Source organism: Priapulus caudatus, unplaced genomic scaffold, assembly GCF_000485595.1.
Source record: "Priapulus caudatus unplaced genomic scaffold, Priapulus_caudatus-5.0.1 Scaffold436, whole genome shotgun sequence".
Taxonomy (NCBI): domain Eukaryota; kingdom Metazoa; phylum Priapulida; class Priapulimorpha; order Priapulimorphida; family Priapulidae; genus Priapulus; species Priapulus caudatus.
The window spans coordinates 107,440-126,833 of record NW_014577497.1 but is presented as its reverse complement, the minus strand read 5'-3'; the positions used below and the strand labels follow the sequence as shown (position 1 = coordinate 126,833).

Genomic DNA, 19,394 nt, shown 5'->3' with positions numbered 1-19,394 from the left:
ATAAAAAGAGGGCAGCACTGCTTCTATAGACAGCTGTAAATAGGAAAAATGGAGTTTGTTGTTTGTAGAGATATTGTGTTTGATGGTTTGATATGAAATCTTGCGACGTGTGTTGACGTATGGCTAATGCAGAACAGAATTATGGCAGGAGATATTTTGTGTCTGCTAGTCATTCATTTAGCGCTGCTTGTAGCCGAAGCTCGCTATTTTCTCCGAGATGATGTCAAGGTATCTTGTCATTCCGAAATACATTCCTGAGGCTGACGATCATGATCATGATGCAATTTCAATTATGTATAATATAGTGGCGTTCTAGTAATAATATTAGTAACTAAGTTAGTGTAGTTTTCACTTGGTTACGATACCTCGGATACATCATGCAGGAATAAATGATTAACATGACGACGGCATGGTACCTTATAATTATATTTCGTTGTACGGCAGTTCCCGGACCCTGTGAGGCTGTGTGATGTAAACAAGGACTGAAGGGAAATTTTTCAGTTGTAGTTTATACTTGCCTCTGGCACCGCCCCAGTGGCAGTGCTCCCGTTCAACACTTAATTATTATTAACATTAATCTAATCTGCTTCCTTTATTTTAACCACAATACATTATTCATTAGCATTAAATAAGGAGCGGTTAATGGGTTAAATCATACACACAACCTACTTAACGTGACACAGGCACTTGGGCTCATAGGGTCTATGTCCCCCAGGGTACTGCCGGAACGTACCCTGGGTACGGTCCGGTATACCGGAACGTACCCTGGTCACTATTTGATATGGTTAGGATTAGGGTTCGGGTTAGGGAGTAGGCGTAGGCGACTTCCTAGACTCGTTATTGGAGTAGGCGAGGTACGGTCCGGCATATTAGATAGTACCAGGGTACGTTCCGGTATACCGGACTATACCCAGGGTACGTTCCGGCAGTACCCCAGGGGACATAGACCCTCTCAGCGGCACTTGGAACGTCTCAAAAAAAAAAAAAATGTAAACACGAAATGTATTTACTACTAAAGTCTTAATGTTTCTCTACTCTATTTCGCCTATTATTGCCGATAATTACTCGTAAATGCCTGTCAAATGCTCATCTGCAACACACAAGTATGCCGCACGCCGCCCTGTGCACAAACAACATGAATAAGAGAGCAGGTAGGAAAGCGTAATTGCAAAATTCGCTCGACGCTCGCTTCATTTCACACAACTACAGAACGAAAACACACCAAACAGCCTTCATCTTGGTATCTATCTGTAGCTAAATGTTCACTTGTTCGAATTATACTCTTACCTACTCCCGCCAGAGATATCTCGTGAAATCCTGCAGGAAATGTTCTCTCCGTGAAAATGTAAAGAGGACGAGATGTCTGTTTATACACGAGTAATGGGGCGCATTGCATGCCGGGATGAGCTGCTGCATGCCTCTGAGCCTCCGTTTCGAGGCCCGCCAAGCCAAGCATAATGCGCACGGGCATGACATCACACACACACGACTACAGTGATCGATCGAAAGTAGCGCGGTTAGGGATTTTCGGATGATGCGTCCTCTTTACATTTTCACGGAGAGAACATTTCCTGCAAGATTTCACGAGATATCTCTGGCGCGAGTAGGTAAGAACAAAGGACAGAGTTATAATTTGAACAAGTGAACATTTAGCTACAGATAGATACCAAGATGGAGGCTGTTTGGTGTGTTTTCGTTCTGTAGTCGTGTGAAATGAAGCGAGCGTCGAGCGATCACGCTTTCCTACCAGCTCTCTTATTCATGCTTTTTGTGCACAGGGCGGACGTGCGGTGTACTTGTGTGTTGCAAATGAGAATTTGACCGGCATTTACGGGTAATTATCGGCAATAATAGGCGAAATAGAGTAGAGAAACATTAAGACTTTGGTAGTAAATACATTTCGTGTTTATTTACCTTCTTTTTTTTAATTGAGATGTTCCAAGTGCCTGTGACTTAACAAACAACGCCACTTGTCAAGCTCCGGCGAACCTAATTTCCTTCAGAAGTGGCAGGGCTTTAATTGTAGGGTAAAGTGGTGGTACTGGTAGATAAACCTGTTAACTTAGTATTCTTGTGCAATAACTTCATGTTGATGCACAAATTAAAAAGGGATTTTCGGCATCACCTAAAGTCCCATCCGGTAGCATGATGGCAAAAAACTTGTACTAATTTGTACATGTGTACATAACTGTACATGCATGTGAAGTTATTTTGTAAAAATACAAAGTTAATGTATTTTTACCCCACTATTTTACTTTACCATTTAATACCCGAGATATCTGTACAACATGCGGCCTCAGTGGAATGTAGAGGTGGCATAGTTTATTAGGTAGCTTTTGTGCATGCTGTAACACACTACCCAGGAGAGCCACCAGTCCCACCAGAGACAATTGGAAATGTTATCATATTTATTTATTTTTTCTAAAACGAGATTGGTACTGTAAAGTCCATTGCCTTGGGAAGTTATTTCCTTTCATACTTTAGTTTTCTGCTAATAATATTTGGATGTTTCATCAGCTGGCCGTTTGAAGATAGCATGCTGTTAAAATGACTGTATATTTAAACTATTGCATCTAGTCCAAAAATGAATTGTTACCCCAAGCAAAGCTACAGCGTGGCTCGAAAAGAAGTCGTGTCATGGGTTGACAGAAACAGTGATTAGATTTAGCAAAGTGGATTCATCTTGCTGTGGTACCCCGCGTTCCAGTTGTTTTTTCTCGTGCTCCAGCACTCCAGAATGTGTGTTGCTTACAATAGACAATTAAATTAAAATACATTCTCACTAATGTAGTAGTTTATAGTATTCCTACATTTTATGTGGGAGTGGGATTGTGTTCCTTCTGAATTTGTTTATTATTTATTATTAATTTTGTTATCTCTATGGTTATTACTAGTTATTATTTTGATTCATTAATAATTATTATTGTGCATTGGTTTATTATCCCTGGATTTTATGCTAGAGCCAGTTTAATGTATACTTTTGATGCAATTTCAGTTAGATTTAGGAATGGGATTAGGTTTAGGGAGGGTTTAGGTGACAGTTAGGCCACGAACAAGTTTTGACCATATGGCCGGAGTAGTCACTCAACAAAATCAGCGTGCATTCTGGAACTGCCACAATAGGAGGCAAAACAAATAGAGTTTTGATTACTGGGGCAGGTTACCATCTGTGCAAATATCATGTGAAACCTTGTGAAGTTAGTTTTCTGATATTTGTTGCAGAAAGTTTAGCCAAGGAAAAATTGGTTCCGCGAAGTTAAACAACTACTGTTCTAGTTATGTTTTCTGTTTAAGCTTGTTGTTTTGTTATTCAGGATCTTGTTAGGAAGGTCTTAAAATAGTTAATAAAGATTAACGATGTGTGCTGTAAGGCTTGTTTATTTCGAGGCCTGGGAAGAGTTGCAGTGCCCATGCTAGCACACCATATGCTTGGTTGTTAGAAGTTTATAGTTTACTCATGGTGTATCATATACGTCATGGCTGAAGTGACAAATAATATCACTACCTACAGTTATCATGCTGACCTTGCACTTCTATTATGATTAAATACCCTACCGAATAGTTAGAAATTGCCACTACACCACGAGCCAGGAATTGGCCAAATTTCTATCTAGGTACCTAATTTTAAATTCCGGTAGCCTTGCTAGCTAGTACTATATCTTGATCTGGATCCAAATCACTGTTGCAATGGGATGTTATAATAATAATGCCTAGTAACGAAGCGTCACAAAACCAATATTTTGGTATGAATGTGTACACATTTATGTACAAACTGGGTTAGCTTGACTAACATAGCAACAGTATCCAACTACATTATTAAGGTGGTTATCTCGCTCAGACATGTAGGTCACTTAGTGAGACTGGCTTGTGGAGAATGCACAAACCTCTAAACCCTTTGGATGTATAATTTTTATTGTTGATAGTTCCATGAAGATTTTTGTATTGTTGTTGTTGTTGTTGTTGTAGGTGTTCTACTCCTGGAGTGATGCATCATATGACCTCCTCACAGATCGAGGATTTGGCTTCATAAGAGGAGGGGTGATCAACTTCCAGCTACGCTGTCCTGAACCTGTATGTGAAAATATTTGATTAGGAAAAAAAGACAATGACTACTAAAAGGTCATATTCGGTTATATAATGACTGAAGATTAAGGTCGTGTGATGTTAAATGCCAGGATGTGAATAAAATAATGTGACACTGCTCAGGGATCATTTCACACTGAAGAGAAGGGCTAAACTTCCAATTTTTTCATTTAAAAACATAGACATATCTGTATAGATTGGATGTGAGATGATCCACAGTTTTCCACTTGCATTCGAAAATCACACCTTTATTGCAAAGATGGAAGGACATGAAATAGCAATATTTTATATTTACTGCATTGATGTGATGCATGTCGGTATGGCAAGTCCATGATGCTAAGTGATGCTGCTAGGTTTGTTTAGAATGTGTTAGCAAGAATGTAAACCAAAATCAGATGTGTATTATTTACATTCCTGCTTATTTACAAGTGTGAGTCAGCTTGCAAAAAAAGAAAGCAGGGTCTTCAAGGACATGCATAACACCACGCACACACATACATACACATACGTACACACATATATAATCCAGCCAAATTTTTAGCTGTTTAATCCAGTGTTGTAAAAAAGTGGAAAAGTGTCAGTATTAAAACTCCAAAATTATGAAAATTAGTTTATTTGAAAAATGCTTTTATCTCCTTAAGCTCACTATAAAAAATCACTGTATTAAGTGTTTATTAGTGTATTTAGTTCTAGCTCTTTGACAGAGTAGCTGCAATTGAGATTCATGTCACTCCGTTATAAAGGCTATAAATAGTATAATGTTTAGATAGTGTCATATCCGTTTATAGGTAGTATCCACAGTCGTAAATTTAGAATTTTTTTAAATTGTGTAAAGTAGCTGCCGTGAGCTCTTGACATTTATATATTTGAAGCAAATTGCAATGTAACAGGAATATACAACATTCAAATATGTAAAACCTCTCACATATCTAAATTTGTGTTCCTTGAATAATACACACAGTAGAGCACGAAGGGTCATTGTCGTATAATAGCGTATAATATGTACCCGAGGTAAATATCTGATATGGTTAGGGTTAGGGTGTTAGGATTAGGGTTAGGGAGTAGGCGTAGACGACATACTCGCTGATACCTCGGGTACTACATATACGACAACGACCCCTTTAGCCACAGTAGAACTGCTCAGCAAAATGACCATGGGCAGAGAATCTCTTTAAAGTGCATTGTCAAGCATTCGTCGACCAGGAAAAGTGCCTTTATACTGTACGTTATTGTGCCTATTTTGCATTTCAGGAGCCAAGTGCACCACCTGACCTATGGCTACTGTTGTGCAGTATGTCTGGTGGCAGAAAGGTAGCTATGTGATAATGGAATTATATTATAGATACTAAAATGTATTAATCGGCATAAGATACCATACCATCAGGAGTGAATAAAAACAAAATGTTGTCCTCATCTTTTCATAGTGTGGATAATTTTCAAGAAGGAAACAGGTTTGTTTAAGTGTGAGTCCCCTTATTTCATTTACAGAGAAGCGTATGTGATGCCTGTGCTAATATATTCCATTAAACTAATAGCACAGCAGTATTATAATAATACAGAAGCACGTTGAAGGGTAATGTAATATTTAAAAAAGTTTGAAGCACCAGGATGTTGCGTAAATCACTATTAATCACGTGTTAATCATAACTATTAATCATGTTTTCCTCCACAGTTCACGCGCATCCCACTCACGCAGCTGAACTACCGCTGCCACCAGCTATCGGGCGGGATGAGCGAGAAGGACGTGTCAATGTCGGACACGTTCTGCCAGCGCGTCACTGTGGCGCCCAACTCTTCCGGCACCTACCACGTGCAGCACCGTGTGAGCAACACCGACTTCTATCGCTTCGTGTTGCTGCAGTGTCCCAACTCGAAGGGTCCAGTCGTGACGAACCTATCTGAGACGATCGACCTACAGGTCACGTGCAGCGTGAGTACTCGCAGACCGAGCTAGTTGTTGTTCTTAGGGAAAAGGAATGTTCTTTCGGTTTTTGAGCATTGTCGATGTCACCATATTTCTAACCTTAAAACTATAATTCCAACCATAACCGTAGCTACTAATCCTAATCGTCATCATTAACCCATTATCTTATTAGGGGTGTAACGATACATTTTGTTTCGGTTTGGTTCGGTTTTCAGTTTTTGCTCTTCGGTTCCGTTCATTCGGTTCGGTTATTTTCAGTAGTAAAAATGCTGAGAAAATGGGGAAATTTTTCCTCCATTTTGAATAATAATAATAATACCTATCATAATATTATACATTTATTGTGTTATTCATTGGCCAAAAGACAATAAAGTAATATACATATGCAGTTCAAGAATAATAGTCATAATACTATTCATTAAAGTTATCTACCTGACCAAACTAGACTATTAGACTAGTAGTCTGACTACCCCATGCAGTCCAACTGAGTAATGACCAAGTGAAAGTTAAGTTAGTTCTGTTTGCTCGCCGTGTGCGCCCCCCTAAGTGAGAGTGGGTTGAATGTATTTCCCGGAACCGAACCAAGAACCGAAACGGAAAAAAAACGAAAACGGACCGAACGGGATGTACCGCGATAGAGTTGAATCGCGATTAATCGTTAGTCGTTACACCCCTATATCTTAGCCTTACCTTATCGCTAAGCCTAACCTAATCCTAATCCTATCATATATGTCTGGGATCCTAAAGTAAGATTGAGTCTAGGGATGCCCTTTTGTTTTATAAAGGCAAGCTGTGTGGGGCATGTGGGGATCACAATAAGGATTTTAATTTCCTAGATGTTTTGGTTGCATGTTATCAGCCCATTTTGGAGTTTAATAATTGTAGGGTTGAGTAACACATGTAAATTGTTGAGGTATGCAAATGAAGAACATTATGAAAATAATGTATTATAATTATCGATAAAAATGTAAATAATTTCAATTATCCACCACCTGAAACTATTTCGTTAATTTGGCATGAGGTCTAGTAAAGGTTAAGAGATGAGTTTTGAAAACATTTCAGATCCTGCGACTCAGTTTGTATATAGTATAATATAGTACACCAGCCAATATGTAATTTTTTTACTTTGGGGTGCATTTTTTGTTAATAGCAGGAATCCACGCTAGATCAATTAGTCATAGGGTGGGGAAGAAAATGTGGGTGGATGCTACCCTCGATTTTGACCTTAAATGTCATTTTCAAGGTCAAATGTCAAATAAGGTCAAATTTTGTGTTTTTTTACATTGTGCATTAATTGACATCAACTTTGTCTGCTCTATCCATAGAAACTATTTCTGTTATCAAAAACATGTATTTAGCCTGTTTAATTAACAAGTGAATTTTTATTTTTACACATGTGTATGGCATTCTGAAACACAAAAACGTGATTTTCTCGAAATGTGTTTATTTTGCATGTTAAGGTAATTTGCACATCGAATCTTTTGGTTTAAACTATCACGCACGTTCAATATACTAATTTGTCACTGTAAAATCCTAAACGAACTTTTTTTTGCAATGGCCACTTGTTTTATCTGTAATTAAACACTGTATAGCCCCCTCTTGTGGCAGTCAGATTTGTTCTAGTACACCAGCCAACATATGATTTTATGGAGCATTGCTTGTTTATAGCAGGCAACCATGCTAGATCAATCAGTCATAGGGTGGGGAAGAAAATGTGGGTGGATGCCACCCTCGATTTTGACCTTAAAAAGTCATTTTTCAATGTCAAAGGTCAAATAAGGTCAAATTTTGTGTTTTTCTACATTGTGGCTTTTGTGCATTAATTGACATCAACTTTGTTTGCTCTATCCATAGAAACTATTTCTATGATCAAAAACATGTATTTACTTTTAGCCTGTTTAATTAACAATTAGTGAATTTTAATTTTTACACGTGTATGGCATCGTGAAACACAAATGTGATTTTCTCGAAATGTGATTATTGTGCATGTTAAAGTAATTTGCACACCGAATCTTTTGGTTTAAACTATCATACATAAATATACATATAAGAAACTAAACTAAGAAATTAAAACTTTTCTAATCTGAAAAAGGGCTAAACGGTTTCGCCATTTATCCATCATTACAATGTGTTTAAAATATTCATTAAATTAATGTGGTGTGGCTGAGTGACCAGCTGGGTGACACAACAGAAGGGGAACATACAGTATTGAAGGGTGTGTCTCATAAGCCTACATGTACATGCATGTGTATCGGCATGAGGCTCTTGATATGAGTCTACTGGCCAGTTGGGTTGCAACAGTCAGTCGCATCACATCCGCAGGCGAAAGTGCACCTGAAGTTCTCTCTGAAGCAAGTACATCGAGCTGTTCTGCATTTTGATTTGCATCCACAGGCTACCAGCCCCAGGCAGGCTTTTGGGATTGGGGGTAGCCTTGTCCACACAGCTTTAAGGCAACCGGATTCCTTCCTCCAAGTTGAGGTGTCTGTAGGCGATGAGACATCTATGTGTTCCTGGTCTGCTTGCAACCAAATCTTTGTCTGATAATTGGCGCGTGTGGCGTGAAGTTCCAGTGCATTCCTTGTCGGTGGTAACATCTCTAGACCCTTCTTAGCCTTTCCAAAGAGTTGGAGCCTGGCATGGTTGACGGTTCGTTGCTCAGGTGTTCCATACAGGTGACACACAAACTGTTCAATAGATGCAAGGTCTCCATCACGACCGATCCCCTTGACAAGAAGTGGTTGACTATCAAAGGCTTTCCAGTATGACTTCTTTGCATGGCCACTGAAATAAGAGGTTGTGTCACAACCTGTTAGCGCATGGAAGCTGAGCAGGTTTTCCCTCACAGGTTGTGTAAGTCTCTCAGATACGGCATGTAGTGGGTAACATTTCTGATTATTTGCTGTTCCAGACACCATCCACACTTCGGATGTTCTTGTTGATACAAAGTGTATCAGAAGTAGCATGACATCTGTGCCTCTGCAGATTATGAGCACTCTTTGGTATCTTTCATTAACTGCCTCACACGAATGGAGTATCAGCCTGGTATCAGCCTCTTCATGATTTCTGTGAAGCCTGGGGTCATCTCTCCTTGTTGATATTGCATCAGTAGCATCTGCAAATCCGCCTCCGGTTACCAGCTCACATCGCCCATGCAGATCTTTGCCTTTCTTTATGATTTCCTCAGACAAGAACTTGGCAAGATTAGCTTTGTTCTCATCCAAGGCAATGAACTGGACCCAAACCTGTGGGAGTGGGACATTGGGCCCATCGATGAGCTTGCGGATTGGTTTCTTTTTTTCCCAGTCGCTTTGAGCGAGTCACTGCCTTGATGGAGCTTTCCCCGATGTAGCGATCAAATACTACATCAACTCTTGTTGTGTGCTGTCCGAAGTGACGTGTTACAGTTTTTACAAACACATCAGCATATTCACCAAATGTCTGACACCCAAGAGGCTTTCCAAGAGCTTGGATGAGGGCGTGACCATCTATAAGCACACATGTCTTTATGTCAGCTTCTGGAACTTCAGGGGGTACTTGTAGTCCTGCCATCAAGATGTTAATCAGCTCCGACTTTGAAGCAGAGTTCATCTTCCCTCCAGCCTTTGCCAGAGACAGTGGGATTGGGGACAGTTCATGCTTGAGAATGGTCGCCATTTCCAGTGGTCGCCTGGCGGTGACAGCATTGAGCAATCGCTGCAGTAGCTTTCTTACACTGTTACAGCTTTGATTGTTTTCTGTACATTTTGTTTAGTAGATACATTTGCTTTGTACAGATCAGCGAAGGTTTTTGAGTGGTGCTTCTTCAGTGTGTCATGAAACCTGACAGTTCCCTCAATTAGGCGTTGCTTTACATTAGTGACAACATGCTTCTTTCCTCGGTCTTCAGCTGTGAGTAGATCTCTCACCACGTCATTCGATGCAGTATCTTTGGTTGCCAGTGATACCAATGGTATGTCTTTTCCGTCCGTGTCACAGTCTCCCTCTCCTTCAGCCAAGGTAGTGTGTACTCGGAATACATCAAATCTTGTCACTTGTGTGGCAAGCTTCATCACATCATCAATATCACGCCTTGTGCTTGCTGGACGACTATCAGAACGTGTGAAAGTGGTCTCAATGTTGATGATGTTGATTGATGATTAAGTGTGCTCAATTTTGAACGTGTATGATAGTTTAAACCAAAGGATTCGGTGTGCAAATTACTTTAACATGCAAAATAAACAGATTTCGAGAAAATCACATTTTTGTGTTTCACGATGCCATACACATATATGTGTAAAAATAAAAATTCACTTGTTAATTAAACAGGCTAAATACATGTTTTTGATAACAGAAATAGTTTCTATGGATAGAGCAGACAAAGTTGATGTCAATTAATGCACAATGTAAAAAAACACAAAATTTGACATTATTTGACCTTTGACCTTGAAAATGACCTTTAAAGTCAAACTCGAGGGTGGCATCCACCCACATTTTCTTCCCCACCCTATGACTGATTGATCTAGCATGGTTGCCTGCTATTAACAAAAAATGCACTAGAAATTTTTTCTAGAGGACTTTTCCATGTTTGGCTGGTGTACTAATAGTAGCAACTGATAATTATGAAATAATTAAGGGTGAACCGTAAAGCGTGTCAGTATTGCTTAAAACACATAGAAAACTCAAAACATACTTTTTCAATGAACGCCCTTAACCGTAAACCAGACATTGTACAATGTAAACCCATCTTTTTGTGAACCCATCAAAGAGTATTTAATGTAATACACTCTGATGTGTGGCATCTGCAGGTTCCATCTGCTTTTACTAGAAAATGCACTTCTTACTATATCTGAAATGTAATACAAGGAGACACTGGTGGCAGATCGGACGGTTAGTTCCCCTTGTCTCCTGCAGAGTGCACTGATGACAGTGAATCCGGGGAATGAGCAGCTGAGCAGCGATGAGATACCGATGATATACATCTACGATGCTCTCCTGTTCATCTGGATCATACTCATCATGGCCTGGCTTGGCAACTTCTTTCTTTTCAGACGGGTGAGTTATTTGACTTGATAGTGCTAATACATAGAGAACACAAACGTACTGGTAATGAATGCACACATCTTATGGACAGTCGGTAATTATTTAATGTTACGAATGCACACATATATGCATGCCGTCACGGAACAACAGATACACACACATTCACATTCACACACATGCTAATGGTCAGTTTTTGTGTGCATTCATATTTGTATCATTCAATTTCTGTGAGGAAATTTGATGAGGAAATTGGCATAAAAAGAGAGTGAGCCGTGTGTAAGTCAGGTTGCTACTAATGAAATCAGTAAACATACATGAGAGAGCTCTACATGCACTGCCATTACTTTCAGTCTCATTACTTCCCTTGTGCTTATTGTCTTGTATGTTTCTGCTCGTGTGGTGTCATTAGATACAGAGAGACTGTTACACCACTATGTGTGTATTCATTCGTAACCTATAGTATACGTACGTGCATACAGTAAAACATATCCATATCCACAACACCACAAACATAGCACCTTAAGTTGTAAATCTATACAGCGTGAATTACAATGTTCATATTTGGCACGTAGGGGGTCATTGTCCGAGTAAACCTTTTGTGTTTGAAAATATGTGTCAAGTGGCAGTGCACCAGTAGAAAGCATTGAAGGCATTTCCTTGTATGTAAATCTTTAATAAATCTATGCTATACGTACGTATGATCTAGTGTATATATGTATACTATATGAATATGTATATGTATATGTATATGTTCATAACATAAGCAATAGGTTTGGCATTATGATTCAAGTAGTGGTGTCACACATCCATATTGTTTTATCTACGTTCTGCATACTCATGATATTGAGGCATAGTAGAGCTGAGAGGGTCTATGTCCCCCAGGGTACTATCGGAGGGTACCCTGGGTACGGTTCGATATATCGGAACATACCCTGGTACTATCTAATATGCCGGACCGTACCTCGCCTACTCCACTAACGAGTCTAGGGAGTCGCCTACGCCTACTTCCTAACCCTAACCCTAACCCTAACCATATCAGATAGTTACCAGGGTACGTTCCGATATATTGAACCGTACCCAGGGTACCCTCCGATAGTACCCTGGGGGACATAGACCCTATGAGCCATAGTAGAAGTATGTGAGAAATAGCCTCGGGTCAAAGGGTAAATTCGTGCTTGTAGTTTTCTAGGGCATCATCCCTAGTACAACACATTCAAGTTTCAGCAGCTAATATGTGCAGAACAAGTTTGTTGTTATTCAGACAGCAATAGTGATGAGCGATATAGCCTCTGGTGAGTTTGTTCTTTATGTTGAAGGAATCGCCCATGTATTTTATTGCACTGTACACGTGCATGCAACTATACATTTCAGTACTCGAACAAGCTGCACAAGCTGCTAACGTTTGCTCCCATACTGAAGCTTCTACTGGTCTCCATCATACTCTCCCGCTGGCGCAGTATCTCAGATGAAGGTATTCCAAGATTTTCTATTACTAAGTAGAGTCAATCCTACCTTAGGACCTGATACATAAACCATCATTATCATTACACTATCATAATCCAAAGACCTCTAAATCATAACCCCTAACCCTAACCCCTAGCCCTATCCTATCCCTAACCCTAACCCTAACCAATTATCTTAACCTATACCATAACCATTGAACTAACCTATCCCTAATGCTAGTCCTGATATAATACCAAGCCCATCATTAAAATCTAGGGTCCCAAGGTCAGAGTGAACCAACGCTCTACAAAATATTTAGATTCTGGTCAGGCAACAGAATAACTGTATCGGCCTGCATGTTTCGGCAATTGAACGTATGCTTTATCTGTGAGTTCCAGTCTGGGTTATTATTGTGATGTAATAGAAAGAGTTCAACCTATAAATATTATGGTTACCTAGGTCTGATGCTATTGTTTTGTTGTTTGCAGGTTTAGAGTTTGACTCGATGGACAATGTTTGCCATTTCTTCCGGAGCCTTGAGGATGCTCTTATGTTCACAATAATGCTAATAGTTGCACGTGGATGGGGGTTACTCCACTGTACAATGAACAACCTGCAATGGGGCTCATTCATATGTAAGAGAACATGACGGTGCTTGTAGATAAATACACGAAAACTTGTAGATTTCAACAAAGCATGGGCGTTATTAATTTCGAGAAAATTGCACGGAGGTAGCAGGTATAGGTGGATACTATCTTTGTTCATACTTGTAATAATATATTCCTTGACATAGTGCCATTATTTGGTGTGTCGTAGGAAAGAATTGAAAAATAATGGGTTTTTGTTACATTTCAGTTTTCTTCCTCGTATTCGCCGTCTCATTGATGTGCATTAGATGGGTGCATAACTACTTTTTGGTGAGTGTCAACACATGCACTATCCAAAAGCCTATGTTTGCGACATTGTGAAGTAATTGTTAACTTTTATTACACTTCTATACCAGGATCATAATCGGGAATGTATATATATATATAACAATATATATATATTATTTATATTTATATATTATATATAAATATATATATATAAACAATTATATGGCAACAACAACCAAGCTAAATCCCGTGGGGTAGCACAGTCGAGCTGTGTCCCGTAGAGGCTGTCCAGGCCTCTTCTTCATACATGTCCCTATATATATATATATTATATTATATATATATTTATATATAATATATAAATATAAATAATATATATATATTGTTATTAGTAGGCCATAAACCAGGAAAAATGACAATGCACAAGTTAGCCTCTTCTCTAAACTAAGAACCTGCACCTGTCATCTTTTTGTTTCCTCCTCCTTCCAAGCTTCCTAGCTGTTTTCATCTTTATTCCTTCTTTCTTCTTTCCTTCTTACTTTTGTCACCCTGTCTCTTCTCGTCTTGCTTTCAGGCATTCTCCATCTGCTGCGTTGTCTTTCTCACCTACAAGACACTCAAATGCTGCTCGCTGAACATCGAGTACATCCAGCGGCGGCGCCGCAAGTTCCGCCACTTCGTCAACCGCTGCAACCTGCACTACCGCACGAAGACGACCGTCGACGACCAGCTGCTCCACAAGGTGGCGCTGTTCACGCGCTTCCGCTTCGTCTGCGCGGCGTTCTCGCTCGTCTTCTCGCTCGTCGTCACGCTGGCGATGTTCCTCAGCGAGTACGCGTACGTGCAGGCACTCACCTACGAGGTGCCGAAACTCATGGCCTACGTCGCGATCGGTGTCATCTTCCGGCTGCGCAACTTCGGGCCGTTCGAACACATCGAGGTGGCACCACCCAAGGAGAGCGTCATCGTGTTCCTGCTGCCAGAGGTCGCGCTGGGTCAGCTGCGACCCGAGGTCATCCTGGGGGTTCCGGAACACGACGGGGACGGGGACCTCGATTGCTATCTGATGAAGAGCCAGAAGGGGTAGCGAACTCGTGCGTGTGAAGATCGGAACATGCGTGATCGTTTGGAACTCGGGGTCGAGGTTCGTTCGGAACACGTGCGATGTGCGTCGGGAACACATCGAGGTGATGAGGTACGGAGCACCTGTGTTGTTCGCAACACACGTTCTGTCTGTCGGTAGCATGTTTCGAAACATGGGCGACGTTTGGAATGTGCGTGTTGTATGTGCAGAACACACGTGATGTACGTTCGGAACCTGCGGCGCATTTAGGACTCGCACGACGTAAATCGTAACGCATGCGACGCACGTTCGGAACTTCTTCTCATTCGTGCTTTCTGTACGTTCTGAACAACGTGAACCTCTAGAAGACCCGACCGGGTCTGAGGAGGTTCTGTGAACGACAAAATGTGAACGTTCTGTGAACAATACACGAACCTGGTGGGATCGACGAGGGTGAGTGTGGCGATGCAGGTGTTCTGGGACCGGATACGTCCTGCATGTCCCATGGGGTTGGAGGGGTAAAAGGCAGCTGTGATGACGACAACGTGTGAGGTTAAATGTTCTCAGGGAGCAAGGTGTGTGCCGTCCGCCACCAGCAAGAGTGACGTGAGCGCGGACAGTGGAGACAACCGCGCTGCCAGGATGCTCCATTCTTACTCGATTTGCTTTTAGGTCCCATATAGTTCCAGTCAGAATATTGGTGGAAATCTCCATCTGGAAAATGGGTGGAAGTATCTACCTGGAAAGTGGTGAAAATCTCCTTGCGCAAAAGGATGGAAAATAGCCACCTAGAAATTGGTGTAACTCTCCAGCGGGAGAATAGGGGTAATTTTTTTTCGGAAAATGGTAGAAATCTCTTTACGGAAAAAAATGGAAATCACCACCAAGAAAACTGTGTAATTCTCCGCCTGGAAAATCGATAGAAAAATGGAAATGGATGGAACTCTCCACTCAGAATATGTTGAAATCTTTAGTCAAAAAATCTACGGTGGGAATCACCTTCTGGGAAAATCTTCTGTTGTGCCCTCTTGCTTCACGATAGAGCCATACCCTTTCTCTTTCATGAACATGCTTACGGTAAATGTAACTTGGACAAGGTAGGATGAGAGTAATCTAATATCCTATATTTCGTTAAGAAATAAGGCCAGTATTCTCGTTTTATCTCGACTAGATCCTTACCTTAAGATATAGTTAACATAGTCCTAATTGCATGAATTCTATTATGCTAAAGTTTCTGTGATGTAAGCTTCAACGGTGTTTTGTCTGTGTAAGTTGTGCGCTATGTATAAGGTAGGCTTGCCTGCAATCTACCTAGTTTACAACACTTTACAAACGAACTTTACCAACACCTAGTTACAGCACACAGCTGTTAGCAGACTAAGATGTTGTAAGAAAATGAAAAAGGGAAGTAGTGGCATGTGTTGCAAGAAGATAGCTTGAGCAAGGGAGGGGGAGAGGAAGGGGAGATCATTTAGCAAACGGTGTTTGTTGTAATTGGATAAATTCTCATGATTTTGTTTTCGCTATAAATATGTACATAAACATCTGGAAGGGATGTAAAGTAATATTAGATTCTAATATCTATATGAATCAGTGCTATTTAACATCGGACTGGGGTTTAGAGCACATTTAAAAACGTTCATTGATATCTATGCTTGTATATATAAAGTTTGCAATTTCGATAGATGTCTCAACAAACAACAAAAAGTTCTACTAGTAACTGCGATAAACATGATGTCCACTATATATATATATATATAATGGTAGTTTTCATAAAAATGTAAATTTCTACCTCTGTTTAGATTCAGCCAAGCATTTTTAGACAACTAAAGGTGGGTAGCTTTAGAAGGACCTTTGCTTGAGGTGAGAATGAATCTCATGATTCTCATTCATCAGAATGAATGAAATAATCTAAGCCTTTTCCATTCTTTAACTCTCCTATACTTTGATCTCTATAAAAAAAAAAATATATCTTTATCATAATGAAATGTACCAATATTGACCAAGTAGTTCTGTACAAAGGAAATTCCGTGTTTGTGCTAAGGAATTGGAATGTCGAAAATTTTGGGGCTCTGGGAGATATTAACCATTCATGCACATGGCACACTCGTATATGAATACTTTTAATTTATTTAGTGTACATCTTTATTTAGGAAATTTGCGTTTATAGTCCTCTAACGAAAATTGGGACATTTTCAGTGTGCAGATCCAAACGCATCATCTCAAACATACCATTATTTAAATAATTTATTATATTTTTATTGTTTAACCATTTCCAGAATTAGTGTATAGTAAAGTACACTGAACTAGCAGTTAGGTAACACTTTTGTAATTAGACAACGTATCTTTATTTAACTGTTCACTGATGTTTTGTTCTTCCGAAAAATATTTAATGTGAATTTTTTTTCTGAATTATTGTGATGGAGCAATTTACTAGAAATTCGGTGCCATAATATTATGCACCATATACGTTATTATGCGTCATAATGCGTCATACTTGTATACGAGCGCGAAATAGTTGCATGTGTAATATTGAAAATAGGTAAGAAAATATTTATGATCTCTTATCTATTTTTGATCATTCTGAAAAGGGTGTGAGCACAACTGGGTTATAACAAGTCTTTGTTATCACATACAAGCAAAGATCATGTACAACGATCATGTACATGTACAATTGTACATGATCTTTGATATAAGTAAGGTGTGCACTGCAATAAATAATAGTAAAGATGGCGAGAGGGAAACAGAGAGAGAGAGAGAGAGAGAGAGAGAGAGAGAGAGAGAGAGAGAGCGAAAAGAAAGTGAGATGTATATATAGTATCAAGAGTGCATAATAGAGATGCACTCTCTATTATGCACTCTTGATAGTATGTGTGCGTGCCCGCGTGCGTGCGTGCGTGTGTGTGTGTGTGTGTGTGTGTGCGTATGTGTATGTGTTTGAGAGAAAAGGGAGGAACATCCGTTTTAAATTGTCAGTTTCTGTGTTCTACGTGCTAATGCAACGTCGCAGTGAATTTACAGGATCTGGCCCAAACAACTGAAATATTTCTTGTAAATTGTGATTTCAGTGAATCCCCTGTAAACGCCAGCTATGTTGTCAAAATATATCTCTTATCTCCAACCTTTACGTCGATATAGGCCTTCTACTTAAATTCCGTGTAATTTAAATGTGAGATTATAGGGTGTTAATTGTATCCCCCGCGACGAAGTCGGCGGGGATACTATGGTTTCATGTCATCCCATCCGCCGCCGCCGCCGCTGCCGCTTGGTCCGCCGCAGAGAATTTCCCTTCCGCTCTATAACTCGACCCTAATTGATCTAGCGTGACCAAACTTGCACATCATGGGGAGAAGGTGTGCAGAGTACCAAAACCAGGTCACTGCGACCTTTATTTGACGTTTACCTTGACCTTGATCATATTTCCCTTCCGCTCTTTAACTCGGCCCCTAATTGACCTAGCGCTACCAAACTTGGTATACTTACACATCATGGGGAGAATGTGTGTCGCATACCAAAACCAGGTCACTGCGGCTTTTATTTGACCTTGATCTTGACCTTCATCATATTTCCCTTCTGCTCTATAACTCGGCCCCTAATTGACCTAGCGCGACTAAACTTCGTATACTTACACATCTTGGGGAGAACACGGGGGATACATGTAGTTGGCGACAAGTATTAAGTCCCTTTCTAGTTGTATAAACGATGTTATCAGAGTTACGCGATCAAATGAAATCGTAAAATTTCTTCCATATTAAAGCCTTATGAACTGTTGTGAGCGCCGCAGATGAACATCAGTGACATTTAAAACCTTGTGACAATGATAGTTAGATGTCACGTTCGAGGATAGATGGTGATGAGTAACATGACTGGTTGTTACACAAGCACGCAGAGTGATTCGCACGTACGCGCACGTTCCGCCACAGAGATTGTCCTTATTGGGAGATTGTGCTGTCCCCATGCTTGTGTGTTCCCATGCATGGACCAGCCAACACCTTATGCATTTTGAATATGGACAGGAGGCCGAACCGTTCCCTGATATTTCATGTCTCCTTAAGTGTATGTAAGGATTGGGCGACGCATGCGTAACGCTGTAAAATAATACGCTATTACGGCTATTACAGTATTGGCCGAATCGTCCAGTTTGCCCCATAATTAGCATGATAATGGCATAATTATAAAAGTGCTTATTGTCTTTTTCTGTGGAATGGAAGTAGTGTGCATAGCATAAAGTAGATTTTATTAAAGATGTGCTGCTGTTGATAGATATTTATATTATCTATACGTCTATAGGAGGTAGTTAGTGGCTATATAGTCTAAAGCAATGGATCCTATTACTCCACTTACACAGTTTTACTGTTGCTCGTAGACTTGTTCCTATATAACAACGATTGCTCTCACCTATATATATATATATATATATATATATATTCTAGGTTTGTACAAACGTGTTGTTTTGTTTACAGCCCGGTGTTGCCACAGCACCCAGTCGGTGATTATTTCTTGTTGTGTAAATGAATAGTTACGGTAACTATTAGTTACTTATATTCTAACTATTCTGTTTATTCCTTTAGGTCTGTAATAAGTAAATTATATATGAAAGAATCTCAAATTGTATTTAACCTATATTATAGAAATGAACTATTAGGTAGATTGTAAATAACATCATTTCAATAAAGCCATCTTTATGTGTATTATTTCTAAAAACAACATTAATTGTTTATTGTTTTCGATTTCGCATCTAGATATAAACATGAAAAAAGTACATAAACATGCTGCAAATGCAGTGGATGCGATTTTAGCTGAGTTGAGAGATTCAGCTATTAGAATGCAGGGCTGGCACCAAAGATTACTCAAGGAACCGAGGTCACTAACGGTAGCTATAGGACAAGTCTCACACTGCGAGTATCTAAAACAAGGGGATCCGAATTTTTTTCCTTATTCCAAATATTAAAATAGCATCTAGTGTTTTAGCTGGAAATTTCTT

At 39.8% G+C, this 19,394-nt stretch overlaps 1 protein-coding gene across 1 annotated transcript; it reads left to right on the top strand.

The window, feature by feature from the left end:
• Nucleotides 1-33: 33 nt before the first annotated feature.
• On the top strand, nucleotides 34-17,190 carry LOC106810379. The gene is made up of 9 exons (XM_014813702.1): nucleotides 34-228; nucleotides 3,967-4,071; nucleotides 5,335-5,394; nucleotides 5,756-6,013; nucleotides 10,901-11,041; nucleotides 12,401-12,500; nucleotides 12,961-13,107; nucleotides 13,328-13,389; nucleotides 13,922-17,190. The coding sequence occupies exons 1-9, from the start codon at nucleotides 127-129 to the stop codon at nucleotides 14,432-14,434; spliced, it is 1,488 nt and encodes a 495-aa protein (XP_014669188.1). The 5' UTR covers nucleotides 34-126; the 3' UTR covers nucleotides 14,435-17,190.
• Nucleotides 17,191-19,394: the final 2,204 nt, after the last annotated feature.